Source organism: Dreissena polymorpha, chromosome 16 (genome assembly GCF_020536995.1).
Source record: "Dreissena polymorpha isolate Duluth1 chromosome 16, UMN_Dpol_1.0, whole genome shotgun sequence".
NCBI classification, from domain to species: Eukaryota; Metazoa; Mollusca; class Bivalvia; order Myida; family Dreissenidae; genus Dreissena; species Dreissena polymorpha.
This window is the reverse complement of record NC_068370.1, coordinates 49,998,726-50,017,939: the sequence shown is the minus strand read 5'-3', so window position 1 is coordinate 50,017,939 and position 19,214 is coordinate 49,998,726. Positions and strand designations below refer to the sequence as shown.

Genomic DNA, 19,214 nt, shown 5'->3' with positions numbered 1-19,214 from the left:
TTTCCCTTGTTTACTGGAAAATGGGCGGGTCCGGGGTCTGCTGCGTTTCATTCCTGTAGTCTTTATACTATATAGGGGTATTTTTTTATTTAGCCATTAGATTAGCTTTATGGATAGAATTTCAAACTTCTGTGGTACAACGTAAACAAAAAATATAAACAGCTGATTGTCTTTCGACAAACTATGAGACTGGTTATCGTGAAAATTAGAGTTATTTGTGAGCTGAATTGTACAAATAGTTAGCAAGTCGATATGTATACTCTGTATCATCTAGACGCATTGTAAATTTAGCATTGATTTTTTAATAGACAGTCAAGCGCTCATGTGTTTATTTACATGCAGAGGTCAGCATGGCTTCTTCGAAGCCAAAACAATTTACTTCTTAAAGTGTAATTGATTCTTTTTATACGGCTCAAGTTGTATCGAGTAAAAACATTGTACTGACAATACTGAATGATTTAATTTCCCCTGTTTTCAAATAAAAAAGGACACTTTAACGCTAATAAAACAACTGTTGCAAGTTGGCAAAACAGTTTTCCGTGGCTCACGGGCCTATAAACCAAGGACAGTTAAAAAACAAAAGCCACTTTAAGAAACCTACTACTGTGAAAGAATACACATAGTTAATGGTTTATTGTGTTTAACATGATAAAAGTAGTGTGTCTTTACCCCGGCTATATTCTTTTTTTACTTTTAGCAAATTACCCTTCAAGCAAGGCAAAATTTGACCATTTACCCCCATGCTTTGAAAAGTGGGGGTATTTACCCCCATGGGTCATCTACCACTGTAAAGGTTATCTTTCGGATTGGATAGTCATTTATATTTATACAATTTTCTGTTAGTTTTCAAAAGCTTTTGAAATCCCTGAAATAACTTTTGCATATCAATAATTTATCTTAATTAAGAAATGCATTAATGCATCCGACCATTTCCATTGTCCATTCCAATGGCATGCATCATTTTACTTTTTAACTTATGTGGCAATCGAAAGAAAAGCAACAATAAATACGGGTTAAACTGTTTTGGTTCAACAAAATTGTTCGTGTACATAATTAAAACATCAACGCAAAACCATTAAACGCTTCAATAGAAATGCTTTAGAATTTATTATGTTTTGAAAGGAGACAAGTCGCTGAAACTATTTTGTACGTTTAATACAAAAAGTACATTTATATAAGCACATAAAGCACATAATATTGTTCCCAACTTTTAAAACAAATTTAAGAAGACAATGATAATGAAAAACAAAACAAACTTTGTGAACAGTGTTGCCGGTAAGTTAACTGATACATGGGTTAGATGTGTTTGAAAACGAACCATTTGATATATAATTTATTTATAATTATTGCATTTCATCTTGAAAATAGAATTCCTTCAATAAATCGGACCATTAATAATGCCACCATTCATTTGTAAGACCACACCTTGTAAGTAGAAAAAACAACAATTCTGCATAATTAACAAACATAAAAAGTCAATGGCACCATTAGAATATACGCAGACATTGGAGAAAATAGAACCTAAAACATAAAATAACAATACACAGTATGCTAAAACTGAGAGTCCTGCATCGTGTGTTTATCTCTCCCGTTCTGTGTGATATCCGATTTCGGGACAGGCCTTTTCAGTAATTTCGTCTTGAATATTTTCCCTTTTGTGTACTCTTCTCTGGAAAAATTGTTCGTCAAGTCTAAAGGCTGCTCCACGTGGTGGTCACATGACTGGTACCCAGCGTTCACATTGGTCACGGTATTGCCATTGGTCAAGTGATTGAGCTGAGCATGCGCATTCAGCGGCGAAGGAGAGAACCCATTTATGATGCAGAGTGCATTCGGCGGAATAGTTCCCGCTATGGTGTTAGCGAAATTAAAATGTCCCGGTGAAAAATCTGGCCTCAAGGCGTTCATAGCAACCAAATTCCCGTTGTATCCGATAAAGGCCGGCTGCATAGAAGTGGGAAACATAAAACTAGATCGAATACCGAAATTGTTCTGAATTCCACTGCTAAGGCCACTTTCTAAGGTATTTAACACCTCTGCATTGTCTACGTATGCACCATTGGAAATAGCACCATTAAAATCACAGGGTTTGTCTTTGATTACATCCTGTTCAACATTTGAGCTCTGGTTTCCCTTAATGTCCATGTTTGGCGAACAAGGCAACCCTTGATTAGATTCATTTACGTTGGGTGTCTCCCCATACAACGGTGTGATGGGTTCTGAAAACGCGGATGGAAGAAGCGTTTTTCCATCTTGAGCAACGTCATTGTCGTCTGGTGAACAATTATTCAGTCCAGTCTCACCACCGTTTGAAACCTGTACAACACCTTCTCCCTCGGACACTGTCTTTCTAATGTCTATAGGTTTTGATATGTCAATATCCGCCAAAGTGTCCTTGCCATTTACCCCACCACTCGCGTCTTTGCATTTCAGCATAGCGTTAACTGTCTTTGCTCTTTTAAGAGGCACGGCGTGCTCTCTTTCACTTGGCATTTTCTTTTTGCGCACATATTTTCGTTTCACTAAACTTTGTTCCGAGCCATCGAATGCACTTACCGAACGCTGTACATTATTTCCTTTCTTTTGATCAGCATTCAGATTTTCATCAGCAGAAAACGAATAAACTATTTCAGTATTCATTTTCGATTTCTGATTTAACTCAATGTCTTTTGAAACATTTGATACCTGCTTTACTACTACGGATTTTCCCGCGTTCTTTGTTACTGCTAGCAACGATTTCACCTTATTTTTGCTCCCCTTTGGTCGACCTTTGGACCGTTTTGGTACTGAAGTAACTAAACTATCCCAACTTTTCGCATTCTTCCCGTTTGCAATTCTAACAACGCTTTCTTTTTTCGCTGACTCATCGTTGCAATTATCGGACAGTGAGTTCTCAGTTAGCGGCTGGAACATGGTAAGATGCACAGATGAGCTCGGGCTGCTCTGGGTGCTAGAGGGCTTGCTGGGGTCGTGGTCTGTATCCACTACAAGCCTCGGTTCTGAATCGCTCTCGTCACCATCCTCCTCAGAAGCATCCAATTTATCCGCCCTTTCCGACCTGTGAGCGTCCAATGTATCAGTCCTTTCCGAAGCGCGATCGCCTAATTTATTGCAATTACCTTTCGACCGTACCAGACCATTGCTCTGCGAATGTGAATTGCCTACTACGCTTGCGCTGTTTGCACAATCAACATTGTTCTCGTTGTCAAAGTCAGGTATTATAGTCTCCGAGTCGCTACCACAGTCCAGTCGTAATTTTGCAAGCTGCTCCTCGGACTCAGACATTTGTTCCTTTACCGAGTCGTCATCCGAGACTGAGAGCAGCTTCTTTACTTTCGCTTTTGTCCCACGCTTTCTCTTTTTTCCCTTCTGAGGTACGCCCTCCTCTAGGTCTAGATCCGGACTTATGTCGTCGGGACCGGTCAATAAACATAAGGGCAATTTGTCTGTCTCCTTAACACCTTGGTCAATATCAGTCGCATCTCCTAGAAGTTCGGTGGTTTCGGTCGTGATTTCTGCGTCGCTATTTAGCGCCCGTTTGACGTCAATATGTCCCGGGTGGTCCCGGTATGCAGTACTGCGCTCAAATACTGTGTAATACAGGCGAAGCGGGGTTCTCTGGAACAGAAACAGGCTCATTGAGTTCTTTTGTTGTTTTATAACAGGTTTTTTTCATATTCTAGAATGTTATCCAGTGTTACCCGAATAGATAAAACTATTGTGCGTTCATTCAAATAAATAGTTCGTTCATTTTTTTAGCGTTCGTTCAAATAAGTTCTTACAATTTTATACCGTTCGAGCAAATTAGTTCGGTTTTTTTTCTGAGACAAAGCCGCGCAGACAATCACTGAACATTAAAATTGTATGTCTTGCTTGAATAATGTTATAATGAAACAGAGCGTAAACATGCTTAGTTCAAAGTACGAGCGATCGAACGCGAAGTGAAAAGATTTGAATTTTTAACGCACTTAAAAACAAGATTGATAAACAACTTTTATTTGTAATTGGGGATGGATCATATACGGGTTTTTTTCTGTCAATTATCGCAAGTACAAGCATATGTGTACATGTGGTATTTTTATATCAATAAGGGAAATCCAAAATATAGGATACGCTAAGAGACGCCTATTAGAAGCAAACTTAGAAAAAGCTCATTAAAAGCTTACAATTGCTTACAAAATACATCTATGTTAAAAAAAATGATTATAGCTACATGAAAGACTAAATGCAACTTGTAAATTATAACCAAATCGAAATGTAAAGTTTTTAGAGCTTTACCGGATATTATCAAATCACACATTGGCGAGTATCAAATACTTCATCTAAGAAGCGCACAATCGACCGCCGTGAAAACTAACTTTTATTTGTCGGAAACTTAAATTCGCGGTTCTTTCCAATTTTTACAACAAAATCCGTGAAAATAAGTGCCCCAGAACAATGATTCTTTTGACGTAGGTGAAAATGCTGTTAAATATCTCCTACACAGCCAAATTCGACAAAGAACTCCATTAAAATAAAAGCCCCAGCACAGAAGTGGTTTTAGCGTATGTGAAAATGCAGCAATTTTTCTTCTATTATTTTAAACCTTATTTTATCTAAACTCAAGTGCATCGAAAACCTAAGGCTTACTGAAACGCTCTGGAGTCAGTTTCCTGGGTAGAACCAGTACTTGGTGTCTATGGGGAAGAATAAAAGAACGCTCCCACAGTGGGGATCGAATCCGTGACACCCCGATCGCTAGGCGGACACCATATCCACTACGCCTCGACGACCTGCTATTCAGCGCTACTCACCCTGGTCCAAGTGTAGATGTAGGCGATGTCCATGAGAGTGTAATAGTCGGGCAGGGGCTCGGCCGTGTGGAATATGTCCATCTGAAATCATAGCAACAGGCGTATAAGTTGTGATAATAATCTGGGACCCACTGTATTAAACGTGTCTGATTTAAGAATCACCTCAAGGGACCTTACAGGTTTCAGCAAAACTCTTCATTTGTATATAGATTGTTTTTATTTAGAAAATAGCTACAGAATAGATAGGGAGGAAATCAGCTGAAAGGAGGAGAAATCACATTTCCGAGTGCATGTGTAATATACGATATTCGTGTCAAAGAAGCCAGAACACTATCAAGGCAACAAAATCGACGATTACTTATATAAATAATTTCATTTATTTCTTTGGTATGTTCACTATTTTCAAATACTTTCACACTGTGTTATTAGTTTACCTCGTACTTCTGTTGGAGGTCAAACTTCATTCTTATAAACTTCTTAAGGTTTCCGACGGAGAAAGCAGCTGGGCACTGTAGATACCTCACATCTCGGACCTTAAAGTTTAGCATATACTTTTTCCGATCACCCTTTCGCACTCAGAAGCAAATAAAAATGGCTAAATGCAAGTAACTCGCAGAATGTTTAGGTTGTATGTTTTTTGCTGCTTATCCGTATCTTTGAGAAGTAATTAAGTATTTAAAACTTGAATCTAGAAAAAAGGTCTATAATTTAATTTGAATTTTAAAGGGACTATAAATACGTGCGTATCGGAGTGTTGAATGGTTAAAAATCAGCATGTCTGTTAACTTGTCACATACATGGCGTTCTTATCCAATATGCCTGCTGGACACTTGAATTCGAACTAGTTTGTTCAAGCCGCGAACTGCACGATAATTAGGTGTACCACGAAAATTGATGGTTTGCATTAAACCGCATCATTGAGCCTTAAGTTCAGAGGTCATTAGCGATTTCATTGTATGTGAGCATGATTAATTGCTTTTAACCCATTTATGCCTTGCGTCTATAAAAAGGCCTTGGCAAACAGCTTAGACCCAGATGAGACGCCGCATGATGCGGAGTCTCATTAGGGTCTGCGCTGTTTGCTTAAAGGAATTTCTATAAGAAATATTCTAAATATAGAAATGAATATACTAAACATCTTTAATTTTGGCAACAAATTTATCCAAGTTAGGATGGGAGAGACCACTTAATTCAAAGAGGATAATCGTCAGTCTCTGTACGATAGACAATAACCGATAGCTATTTATAATTTAACAAGAGGTAACCTTTTTGACAGCACGGCTCCGTCAGTGGCGACCGTATTGCCACTAGGGCCCCGGTATTAATATCAGAAGAAAGATTTTAAATTTTAACATGTTTACAGCGGAAACCGGTTGTTAGAATGAAAAAGGTATTGAAGGGGCTCGAATTTGCTAAACCTGAATTGTCAAAAGCAGTTTGTGTTCACAAGCGCAGGGATCGGATACTAAAACCCTCTGCTGCTTATTAAAAACTGTCCCGCGTCATGCGAAAATGGGTCTTATACATCCGCACACACTGATAAGAAGATGCGCTTTCCGCTATCAAGTCAACTGTTTAGTGGTCTCATGAGTGGAAAGTGTAGCTCCAGACCAGTCTGCAGATGCTGGCATGGAGCTCCGCTGGACGCGTATTGCATAAGACCCATTTTCGTATGACGCGTCGGAAAAGTATCTAAGTTGTATAATCGCATTCTGCAGAATGATCGTATAGTTACCTTTATGCTTGCAGCGCCTGCGTGGCCGTGAACGGATGTAGGGGTCTTGAAAGGGATTCCCCTGAAAAAAAATTATACACGGTATTTGTAAAATAAAACAAAGCGCCATAAAAGCGTAAATGTCGTTGGTGAGCGAGTTGAGTAGCGATGACAGAAAATCTTGTAAATGTCACATGATGTGTCTTTGTTTTATAACCAAGGTCCGTATCATCAGTCCATTCTTAGACTATTTAAGAATAAAGAATAGAATTAGAACCAAGAAAAACACACCCGGCGTTTGAATATACAGGCTACAACAGGTTTTGGTGAGATTAAGAAAAGGTTGTAGAAGAAGAATGGCGTAGCTGGAGGAGGTTAATTTCAAGTTTTACTCAAAATTAAAACAGTGCCTGAAAGCTCCAACTAAAATAATAATCTATAATTCTAAGAAGTAAGTCTGGGAGTTGTTTGGCGAATGCGAGCCCAGAAGTTATGAATGAATGGCTAAACTGAAAACAGGGCTGCTCACTCTGCACACAGCTCCAGAGAGAGGCTGATACGCTCGTCCTCCGTGTAGATGATGCGGTCATAGAACTCGTCACCTCGGTCCTCGCTAGGGGGCCGCGTTACTATGGAAACACAAGATATAAGTATGATTTTCCTATTCAGAAAATATTTAGAAAATGTGGAATGTAAGGAAAAAGTATGAATTTCCTATTTAGAAAAAAGTGGGGAAAAAAATATGAATTTCATATTTAGAAAATATTTTGAAAACGCGTAAAAAAGATAAAGTATGATTATTTCTATTTAGAAAATGTGCAAAAAAGGTACAGTAAGAATTTTTTATGTAGAAACTATTGAGAAAATATGGGGAAAAAATAGGTATGAAAATCTTATTGATCAAATATTTTGAAAATGTCGAAAAAAGATCAAGTATGTACTTCCTATTGAGAAAATATTTCGAAATGTTGCCTGAGACGAAAAAAGAAGATATTGGAGCTAACACAGAAGGTAACTTTTTTAATTTCCTCTTTTATTAATTTCCGGCAACGAAACAAGATGATATGTGTCTTGTTCTGAGAAAACTGGGCTTAATTCATGTGCAGTCCGCACAGGCTAATCAGGGACGACACTTTCCGTTTTAATGGTATTTTTAATTTCAAGGAAGTCCCTCCTTACCGAAAATCAAGTTTAGGCGGAAAGTGTCGTCCCTGATTAGCCTGTGCGGACTGCACAGGCTCATCTGGGACGACACTTTACGCACATGCATTATGACCAGCTTTCACAGAACAAGACACATATAATAACGACTTAGTTACCGCATTAATCGCTTCAGAACGAAGGATAGGGTTAGTATGGGTACGGAGTTCTAGTATAATCGTTCTTTAATAACACGAAGAGGGTCTCAGTTTTCTTGACACGTGCGCATACGACACTTGATGGCTTTCAATGGCCCACATGAATGTTATAAAAAAATATACTAGTATTTCATTTAGGTACACTAAAAGCTTGAAAACAGAAACAATCACACCAATTAAATTGAAATTTGGCAGCATTTAAGAGTAGAAATTCTTTCTTATTTACATATGTTTTCCATCAAATCAAATGACAAATAACAGGTGTCCGCAGGTCAAGTGTTCTATCCCCCCCTGTGGGAGCGTTCTTTGGATATCCAAAAAGACGCCGAGTATTGGTTCTTCCCGGGAAACGGACTCAATCAGCCTATTGCTTTCGACGCATTCAAGCTTAAAAATAGGTTTTTAAAAAAATATTTCAACAGTGAACGAGCTACTTTTAGTATTTTAAAAAGTGTATAAAGGGTCCCTTACCCCCGGGCGGATCCACATGTGCGTAATACTCTCGCCGCCTCTTCATCTCGCCTGAAATCAAACGAGGCGAAAGTAGACATCGGATTGATCCAGATTATTCGTCAAATTGGATGCGATTTTTTAAAATATTTATCGCGTTCTGAGAAAACTGGGCATAATGCATGTGCGTAAAGTGTCGTCCCAGATTAGCCTGTGCAGTCCGCACAGGCTAACCAGGGACGACACTTTCCGCTTTTATGGCATTTTTCGTTTAAAGGAAGTTCCGTCTTAGCGAAAATCTTGTTTAGGCGAAAAGTGTCGTCCCTGATTAGCCTGTGCGGACTGCACATGCTAATCTGGGACGACACTATACGCACAGGCATTGTGCCCAGTTTTCTCAGAATGCGAATAATATATTTTGCCGTTCAATTATTTTATATTAGATTTGTAAAAAAGGGTGTTTAAGGGTCGAGGGCATCCGACTCCAAACCGTATATAGTACACAAGCACTGTATGCATATTATAACAAAGATGAAGCATTTTACCATTAATAGCATTTTACTAACTAAGTGAAGTAAGATTTTTACATCAATGTTTTCGCGAGTGTTAACGTCTTTAATTGTATTCAACTAACATTTCAATTTAATTTTTTTTTTTTTTAAATTAAAGACGTCGTTTCCTCGCGAATACATTAATGTAAAAATCTTACTTCACTTAGTTAATAAAAGAGCACTTCTAAATATACATTATTAAATAATGTGTTTCTTAAATTAAATTAAAATAAAATAAATCGTTTTCATAATAAGGTACATATCGATAATGACATCGACTATCTAATAAAACAAAGTCTCAGTATTGCAAATGAAGTCAATATTGAGTATACATGCATGCATTTTAAAACACAAATCGTACATCTCTGCAACAAAAACTACAACATACACACATGTGTATTTGTAATCCACGAGTAAGACATTACCAGACGCCAATGTGTTGTTCAACTTTCGCTTATGACTTATACTTTAAACAAAACGATTGTCAAGAACCATGTTTAACTAGAAACGGAAGACATTACGTTTTAACGCTAACAACACGCCTCGCGCAAACATAATGTTACGTTAAGGACGTTTGACTGGAAACATGGATTGTCACTTACTCCTGTATAAACCGGGCACCAGCTTGTAAACAAGATCTTGTAGGGTTTTATCTGCTCTGAAACATTAAATGTTATCATTGTATAATGTTGCTGTTTTTTAATATGAAATAAAGAATCACCATATTTGAACAAGTAATCAATATCCTCTCCATATTTTCGAGAGTTTTATAAAATGTTCTAATACTAGAATGTCATTTTATTGGATAAAAAATCCGCTATAACCCTTTGTTAATATATTAAATTGTATATTTGAGTTTTTGTATTGCTTTCTTTTACATTCAAAACTTCTAAACTATTGACCTAATCAATTCCAAATCATAAAATTTGTGCAATTTTTCTTGGATTTGACAAGGAAATTATATATATATATATATATATATATATATATATATATATATATATATATATAGAGAGAGAGAGAGAGAGAGAGAGAGAGAGAGAGAGAGAGAGAGAGAGAGAGAGATAGATATATATATGTCAAATCCAAGAAAATATATATATATATATATATATATATATATATATATATATATATATATATATATATATATATATATATATATATATATATATACACATATATGAGTAAAATTAAGATTTCATGTAGTGGCTTTGTGAGTATATTATCGGCCCTAGGTCCATATTCACCTACCCGTTCTTAGATTTACGGATACAGAATTAACCAGGAATCAAGAAAAACAAGAAAGTTCGTTTAATTGATATCCCCGCAAAAAATAAAATTTGTGACAGAAGGACGGAAGGACTGACGGACGGATTTACAGACGGACGGACTGACGGACACCGCCGATTCTATATCCTTCCGCCTTTGGCAAGGGATATTACCTTCAGCGTATGAATATATACAAGCTAAAACATTTTCTTATGTCACAAATTAATAATTCTAAATGAATACTTGTTTTGCTCGAATTTCTACATTCCAGGCCAAAGCGAACAGTATTCCACTATTAGCGAATTGCAGTTTCGAGAATGGTCTTTATTTTTGGATTCAAGTCTAATAATTGGATGGTGAATACAACCACATGGGTTTCTCTAACTCTTTGTGAACCAACTGTACCGGATATAGTTGAGCGGCTTGGTCTTGTGCACCATGACGTCACAGACAGGGCAGTACTTGCTCGTCTCTAGATAGCGCGTGATGCACGTGCGACAGACTGCAACAACACAGGCAACACTTAATTATATGCATCAAAACAACAACGAGCATTATACATATATAAACGGATATATTTGGTATATACATTTACTATTTTGATATTGAACTTTTCTGGATACAATAACGAACGGAAAATAACTACGATATAATAATTATTATTTTTTACTATTTTTTTTCTTTATAAAATTGACCAGTCTGCTTCTATATTTTTTGTAACGCAAACGAATGGTGCTTTTGTAGCGCTGCTGTTATATCGAAATTTTGATTAGGGTTTAACTTTAAAAAAAAAAGAGAAATACCATTTAAATACAGGACAATAGGCGACATATTAAACACAATCCATTTATTTCTTAGTTTGAAAATTAAATTTTTCATTAAATAATTATTTCATTTTGTAATTTTTCTATCCACATTTGGTGAAGGAATTAATACAACAATGAGGAGTTACGACCACATGGCCTTGCCAATGAACATCAGTACAGATATTCGTTGAATAAAGATTCTTAATTGTATTTAGGGAAGAGAGCAAACGTGCTGTTGCCCATATGTTTGTCCTGCCACTTATGCTTTATGATGACAAGCCGACTTAATGTCCTGCCAGCACCACCCTTTAGACCATGCGTCAGTAGCCGCGCTCTGCCCACCAGGCAGCCCCCGTGCATGGATTCCTACTCAAACTCCGGTTTAAGTAAGACCCAAAACTCACAAATACTAATACACCGGTAAGTAATTATTTAGTTCCTAATTGAGCATGATGATCAAACTCATCTAAAAATGATAAAAAAACACTCAAAGTTGAGTCAGAATAGTGACTTAAGTATGTGACTGAGTGTTACTAGGCACAGGCCCGTGAATACGCACATGAGTGCAGACATTCTGTGATGGTGGTGGCGTTGACGAAGTAGCCTCCGCACAGTACACAGATCACGTGCGGATTCAGTTCAGTGATCCGGATCTTCGTCGTTCTGTTCATCTGGGGAAAATCGAAAATAAAATTAACCCATGTATGCCTAATGCACTCTACCATCCTTCGAAATTAGATCAATTTATTTCCAAAATTAGGGATGTCTTGTATATTTATTTATATTTATATTTAGAATATTTCTTACAGAAATTCCTTTAAGCAAATAGCGCAGACCCTGATGAGACGCCGCATCATGCGGCGTCTCATCTGGGTCTACGCTGTTTTCCAATGCCTTTTTTCTAGACGCTAGGCATAAATGGGTTAAACATAGAATTGTTCAAAATATAACATTCCTTTTCGCAAGCTATTGGTCGAACAATTTAAGTCTTGCCCTTTGACGAACATTTAGCATTCTGTTCATCTGGGAAAAAAGAAAATGCAATCTACAATTTAATCTGGAATTGTTAAAAAAAATTTAAAACGTTGATTTTTGCAAGCTGTTGCTCCTTTTATTTTAGTCTTGACTTTTGGCACACATGTTTAGATCAAGAAAATGACACATGATATGGGTGTTTATTGACTATTTGTTTTTCATTTAGTGAAAAGTCTAAGTATCAAATAAAAAAAAATAGACATGATTTTCCATTTGAAGTTCAACCTGAAGATCTAGTGCTTCAGAAATAAAATGACATATTGCATTATGTTTATACGGAAACAGATTTACGACATGCTATCGTTAACATTTGCATATAATATCCGAGAATGTTTGCTTATTTTTCGTATGTTATATCGAGCACTGTCCGCCATAACGGTAGGGATTTTTCAAAATGTACATCGATAATTACAATTTTAAATAATTAACGACGTTACATCTTCTTAATTTACATCAAGATAAAACAATATACAATGGCGTAATTAATTTCATGACTCTTTTATATTAAAATTTCACATTATTTCATTTTCCTCTACAGTCGCTCAACAGAACGCTCTTCGCCGTGAATCAATGGCTATGACGTGTGTGTCGCCAATGAGTGTTAGTTAAGACCCATGGCGTAATTAAAAAGCAATAAAACGTAACGCATTTATAGACGTTTGTGATCTGTCATGTCCTACTATAAATTATGTCACATTAAAACGCTCGTAAACGACTGATCCCCTAGATGAGTTCATCAGCATCTGCAGAGATATTTCAGCTTTTATGTGATAGCTGTACATGGTTATAGGTCAGGCTTGTTGTAACTCAATGCAATATTGTAGCGTAGCTGGTTAACTAACTTACCCAGAGTGATAGTAAAGATGGCAACGTCCATGCCGCGGCAGGTATTTTGCGCCGTTTTATATCCTTTATTTCTTGTATCAAATTTTAAATGCCGCTCACTTTCCAGCCATATCAGCAAGAAAGTTTTTACTAGCGTTTATATCGTATTAATATTCGCTTTCTATCTCGACTAGCGGGATGACCTAATTACATCTCCTTTAAGAAAATTTGCGGGGAGTAAAGTTGATATATAAAGCGAATTTTATTGCGAAATAAACGCTAATCACCTCTTTACTGATATGGCTGGAAAGTGGGTATCTCTTAAAAATAAACAAAAGTAATAAAGGACATAAAACGGCGAAAAATATCTGTCTCGGCATGGACGTCGCCATCTTGACTATCACGTGATTACCCCTTCTGTTACCCACAATCACAATAGTGCACATGGGTTATAATTTATTGATTCCCAAATTTCGCATCAACTATAAAAGATCGAACACACTTATGACAGAGCGTATCTATTCCCACTGGCGGACGATCGCAATAACACGCGGCTGCGATTTCACTAGCGTACGATTATAACATCACTGCATGTGCCCTTTTGAGCGCATACTCGGATATTATATGCAAATGTTAACGATAGCATGTCGTAAATATGTTCCCGTTCTAGCGAGCAGTAATAACGCGAATACATTTTGCGTATCGAATCCCACAAACGTACGTCAATAACGGTACAACAATAAAGAGTATTTATTTCACGTGCATACGATACAAGTGCGACTACATTTATTTTTCAAAAGCATTCGATAATAACGCGACATTTGGCGTATCGTTTGCGAAAAGCATGCGATAATAACGCGACAACATTTGTCGTATCGTTTCCCGCTAGAAAATGATAATAACGCGACTTCAGTGTGGCTTTGTCGGACCGTATTTGGTACAAAAACGAATATGGTACAAGTTTGTACCATATTCGGCCGAATATGGTACAACTGTCTAATTGTACCATATACGTATCTGCAGTTTTGGGGTAAAATGCCTGACCGAATATGGTACAAACTTGTACCATATTCGGATGAAAAATGTACCACATTCGTTCCGAATATGATACACACTCATCATCGTAATCATCATCATCATCATCATCGTTATCTCATCATCATCATCATCATCATCATCATCGTTATCTCATCATCATCATCATCATCATCATCATCATCATCATCATCATCATCATCATCATCATCATCACATCAATTATCAACACCCCAATGATCATCATCGTTGTTATCATTACCAACACCACCATCATCATCACCATCAAAACCAACATCATCATATCCATTATCATGATCGTAATGGTGATCACAAAAGTTTTTTTTGTGATGATAATGACAGCGATGTTTTCGGTCGATAATGAGGATGTTGTGATGATGATGACGACGATGAGAATATCATCATCATCATCGGCCAATAAACATCGCCATCATCATCATCACAAATATTTTGTTATCATCATCATCATTATCATCATCGTCGGCCGATAAACATCGCCGTCATCATCATCTAAAAACTTATCATCATCATTATAACCATCATCATCGTCCGATAAACATCGCTGTCATCATCATCCCAAAACGTTTGTTATCATCATCATCATCATCATTATCATCATCATCATCATCATCACCACAATCATCAAACCCCAATCATCATAACCACTGTCATCATCATCACCACCACCATCATCATCACAATTTTTTTACCATCATCATCATCACAAATGTTTTGTCATCATCATCATCACATATTCATTTTACATTTTGTATTTTATAATTTGTTTCATTCAAGAGATTCAACAAACTTGTACTTTTTTCATTTATTGGTATACTGACAGGATTTTTCAAAGTAATATTGAAGAACATAGAACAGCATTTAAATTTTAATCCAACTGTAGCATTTTGACAAGACATAATATACATATATACATTCATTTTAGTAGCAGCCAAAATATCCCAAATGTGCTTCGTAAAAAGTTACCAGTAAATGAGCAAATGACAACAAATTTCCGGTAGAAGAACATAATCATCAATCACAAAAATAACATAACAGGTTTCCAAACACCGATATACATGTATATTTCACCTGTAATGTCTGTACATGACATCTATGATATCATACCAACCGATTCCACTAACACGCAAACGCAGCCATGCGTTTGCCCATTTTGGCCCCTTGATGATTTCTTTTATTGCCGAAATAAGACCGCTGTTTCTGCCCGCTCTTGTTAATAGGAAACGAACGCTAACAGGATTTCTGTTACTAGTATCTAGTCCAATATCCGGCCGAATGTAAATTCTAGGTGTTTGCAAACTCATTGACCTTATTAAATCTCTAAAGGGTTTGCCGACCTTCGCCAACACAAACTGGATTGACTGGTTTGATTGTATGCAGAACTTAAAAATTTCAACTTGAATGTGAAGTGGTAACATCAGAAATGGAAAAGTCGTTCGCTTCTGTGCCCTCCTATTGTTTATCATATCTTGAAGCTCTTTCAGGGCTGAACACACAGAGACGTCACCGTTGTCGCCAGAGTCACCGTTGTCGCCGGAGTCACCGTTGTCGCCAGACGCAGCGTTGTCGCCGGAGTCACCGTTGTCGCCGGAGTCACCGTTGTCGCTGGAGTCACCGTTGTCGCCGGAGTCACCGTTGTCGCAAGAGTCACCGTTGTCGCCAGACGCAGCGTTGTCGCCAGATGCAGTGTTGTCGCCAGACGCAGCGGTGTCGCCGGAGTCACCGTTGTCGCCAGAGTCACCGTTGTCGCCAGACGCAGCGTTGTCGCCTGACGCAGCGTTGTCGCCAGACGCAGCGCTGTCGCCAGAGTCACCGTTGTCATACGACTGTTCTAAGCGTGATATTATGTCCTTGTACACGCGTTGATTGATACGGATACTAACGTAATGCATGCCAAATCCTTCTGGGAAATACCCCAATGCAATTGTTCCAACATCACCATCGAACTTTCCATCTGCTGACACAATTGATGAGTGTTCTAGTCCTCGGGTAGAAACTACCAGGCACTGCAAATTATATTCTCTCATAAGTGCAATGAGCGTGAGGTTGTCGCCGTATGTCCCATTCTTAGACATATTCTTAACGTATTCATCAAATGTTTCATCATAGACAAAAGTTTCATAGAAATATCTGTTTTCTACAATGTGATGGACTGCTTCCTTACGTAAAGCATCTACGTCTTTGTATATACCAATTTTACCAAGTTGATGCGATATAGCAGCAAATTGACAATTTCCATCCGGATTTGGGTCCATGGCAATATTCACCCCATCCAACAACTGCAGATTTTCATGGTGTGTTAAAACATGATAGTACTTAGTTCTGTGATTTTGTTTCTCTGAGCGGTTCTGTTTTAATGAATGTTTTTAATTTTTCGTTGTTTCTCTAACGCAACAGTTAGGCTAGTCATGTTTTCGACCCCAACCGATTTGCTTACGAATCCAAGTTCGGGTTTGTTCGGTACTTGAAATGACACGATATAAACACCATTTCGTTTTACTTTTTCTACCTTGCCTTCGATAACATATCTTTTGGTTGGCACCCTGGATTTTCGAAAGGGATAGCGAATTAATACTGTCTCTCCTACTTTGTACTTGCTTGGGGAAGTTGCGTTTTTCAACAGCGACCTGTAAGCCTTTTTATTTGCTCGCCGTATGGTTTTCTTTATTTCACGAGAACTATGACGTTCTTTGGTAAAAACATGACTTCTTCCGTATTAGGCTTCAAAGGGCGTGAGACCCCCAAGAACTCGTTTGAAACTTGTGTTTATGGCATAGGCTAAATCTTGAAGCCCTTCGACCCAGTTAAATCCACGTTTACTTTTTGTTGCAAATAGAATCTTGGCCTTTATAACACTGTTTGACCTTTCACACTTGCCCTGTGATTGAGGATGATACGGCCTACTATTGATCATTTTGATGTTGTACTTGTTCAACAAAAGTTTCATACTAGGGCCTTTAAATTCCAGTCCGTTGTCACATTGGATGATGTCAGGGGCAAGGTTAACCATCAACACGTCCTCTAATGCCTTTGCAACTTCACGCGAACTCTTCGTTTTCAGGGGTTTTGGCATAACGTACCTAGAATAAACGTCCACGACTTGTAGAATATAACTGTATGTGGACCCCTTGTAGCTAACACTTTGATTTTTCATGTTAATTATGTCAGTCTGCCATCTTTTGCCTGGTTCCTCTTCTGTAATTGTCTTTGGCTTTGGCTTGTTTGTAAATCTCGGATACTTCTCATGGTAATACTTGCTATTGTACAGTATTTCAAGGATAGCTTGTTCCGAGAACCCCGTGTAATTTACTTTCAGTTTGTTGTAAATAACCCTTGCTCCACATCCTTTGTTTTCCATGAACATCTTCTCAACAAATCTAGGAAGATCTTCTTTCACAAGGACTTGCTTTCCGCCACACAATAAAGAACACCGGTCACCAAGCTCGAAGTCCTTACGTTTTCTAATCATGGCCAAACAATTATTCTCTTCAGGTGTCCGTTTCTTCACAGGGACATCGAACGATCCGTTTAAACATCTGACAATAATGTCGTACTTCGACCTGGGCAAGCACCCTAATTGCTTCCTTTTTCTCCTAATTGCTTCCTTCATCTGAAATAATATAATAAGTTATTATACATTTATACTTCATTAGTTAATAGAGCTTGTATTGAACACCGCGTGTCGAAAACGAATGTCTCACGACATGAGCTGAGCTAAAATCACTCGTCTGATAGCTCCGCTAAAATTTACAATCCGAACTTCCGGGCAATATGCGCAATGAAAGTAGCAAGTACTTCATGTAAAGTTTCATTGAAATCCAACCGAATTCAAATTCAGGGGAAAAATAGCGGGCAAACTTATGGCGGTCAACGGACAAACGGTCTGTAGAAACCAATGCTACGTGGATGGAAGGGATATAAAGAAGGGGCCCTGGGGGCCTAGGTCGCTCACCAGAAGTCACGACTAGGCAGGGTTCGAAGGTCAAAGACCTATAAACTCCATAAAATTTAAAATGTTCAAATCTACAGATTACAGGAGCTCGATCTGATTTTGGTGGAAAATACACTTTCGAAAAAATGACTGTAGCTTAAATATTTTAGCAGTTTAGGAGTTACGCACCCGGAAGGAATGCCACGGACAATTGGATAGACGGACGGACAACTGCAAATGCACTCTGAGGGGGGGGGGGCATAAAACATAAAAATCAATGCATGTTAAAACATCAATGCATATTAAGACAACTGAAAATTAAAATTATGTACAGTACTTACTGTCAAGAATTCTTTTGAAGTTTGAAGAAAGTTTGGATTTCAATTCTTTCTAGTCGAAAATCACAACTTTTCTTGCCGACCGCCAAGTCAAATATGGTTACTGACTTCTGAGTAAGACTCGTGTGCAAAATTCCCGCCTTTTTAAAGCGGCACGTTATCAAAGAAAAAATCGGAAACTTCAAAGCTTTGTCGGCTTCTCAGCAATATGACGTCGGAACGACAAATCAACTTTACAAAGTAATGTTTAGGAATACAGTCACACCTGTCTAAAGCAGCCAGTCAAACATCCTTATTTTTGGAGAGATATATTCATTTAAAAGAGCTCAAAATCTCTTAAATCGGATTTTGGTGAAAATACACTTTCGAAAAAAAAAGTTTTAAAAATTTGAAAATTGCTATTAATGATCTCCACGAAAGTATCTGGCCCGCCCGGGAATCGAACCCTGCGTGCCAATCTGACGCGCAACCGACTGAGCTAGCCGGCGAAACAGTTACACAACCAGCAAAATCCATGTAAAGTGTGGTTAGGTTAGCTGTTTCTGTTACTGCTAGTTACGACGACGACGACGACGACGACGATGATGATGATGATGATGATGATGATGATGATGATGATGATGATGATACTTTTGTCACTTCCAATATTAGGTTAATACAATGTATTTGAGTTTGAAAAAAAGTTTACACATCGGCAGACTATTTCATTTATTAAGAAATACATAATTTATGTACCATATACGTAGGCCATTTTCATTTTTATGAGTTTTTTTGGTATGTACCAAATACGTTTTGGCGAGCATAGAAAAACTTATTCCAACCGAATATGGTACAATGTTTGTACCATATTCGGTCGAAAATTGTACCATCTTCGGTCCGAGTATGGTACATTTGTACCATATTCGGCCGAATATGGTACAAATGTACCATATTCGTTTTTGTACCAAATACGGTCCGACATGGCTTTCTGTCTGTATCGATTCCTATCGGCGAGCTTTAATTACCCGACCACACTGTGCATTTTAATATTCAAATTGCTATACGGTAAATCGCGATCGCACACATTT

The 19,214-nt window shown here is 37.8% G+C and overlaps 1 protein-coding gene across 2 annotated transcripts in view; it reads right to left on the bottom strand.

Moving 5' to 3' along the window:
* Nucleotides 1-1,137: 1,137 nt before the first annotated feature.
* Nucleotides 1,138-19,214, bottom strand: part of LOC127862447 (uncharacterized) — a 34,947-nt gene continuing 16,870 nt past the window's right edge. For both annotated transcript variants that reach the window (XM_052401567.1, XM_052401568.1), the window contains exons 2-10: nt 11,504-11,615; nt 10,544-10,640; nt 9,469-9,524; nt 8,337-8,387; nt 7,037-7,136; nt 6,529-6,589; nt 5,228-5,326; nt 4,794-4,874; nt 1,138-3,618 (exon numbers count right to left, since the gene is read on the bottom strand). In XM_052401567.1, coding sequence (XP_052257527.1) covers nt 1,552-3,618; nt 4,794-4,874; nt 5,228-5,326; nt 6,529-6,589; nt 7,037-7,136; nt 8,337-8,387; nt 9,469-9,524; nt 10,544-10,640; nt 11,504-11,615 — 2,724 coding nt within the window. In that variant the 3' untranslated portion in view covers nt 1,138-1,551. The remainder of the gene's footprint in view (nt 3,619-4,793; nt 4,875-5,227; nt 5,327-6,528; nt 6,590-7,036; nt 7,137-8,336; nt 8,388-9,468; nt 9,525-10,543; nt 10,641-11,503; nt 11,616-19,214) is intronic.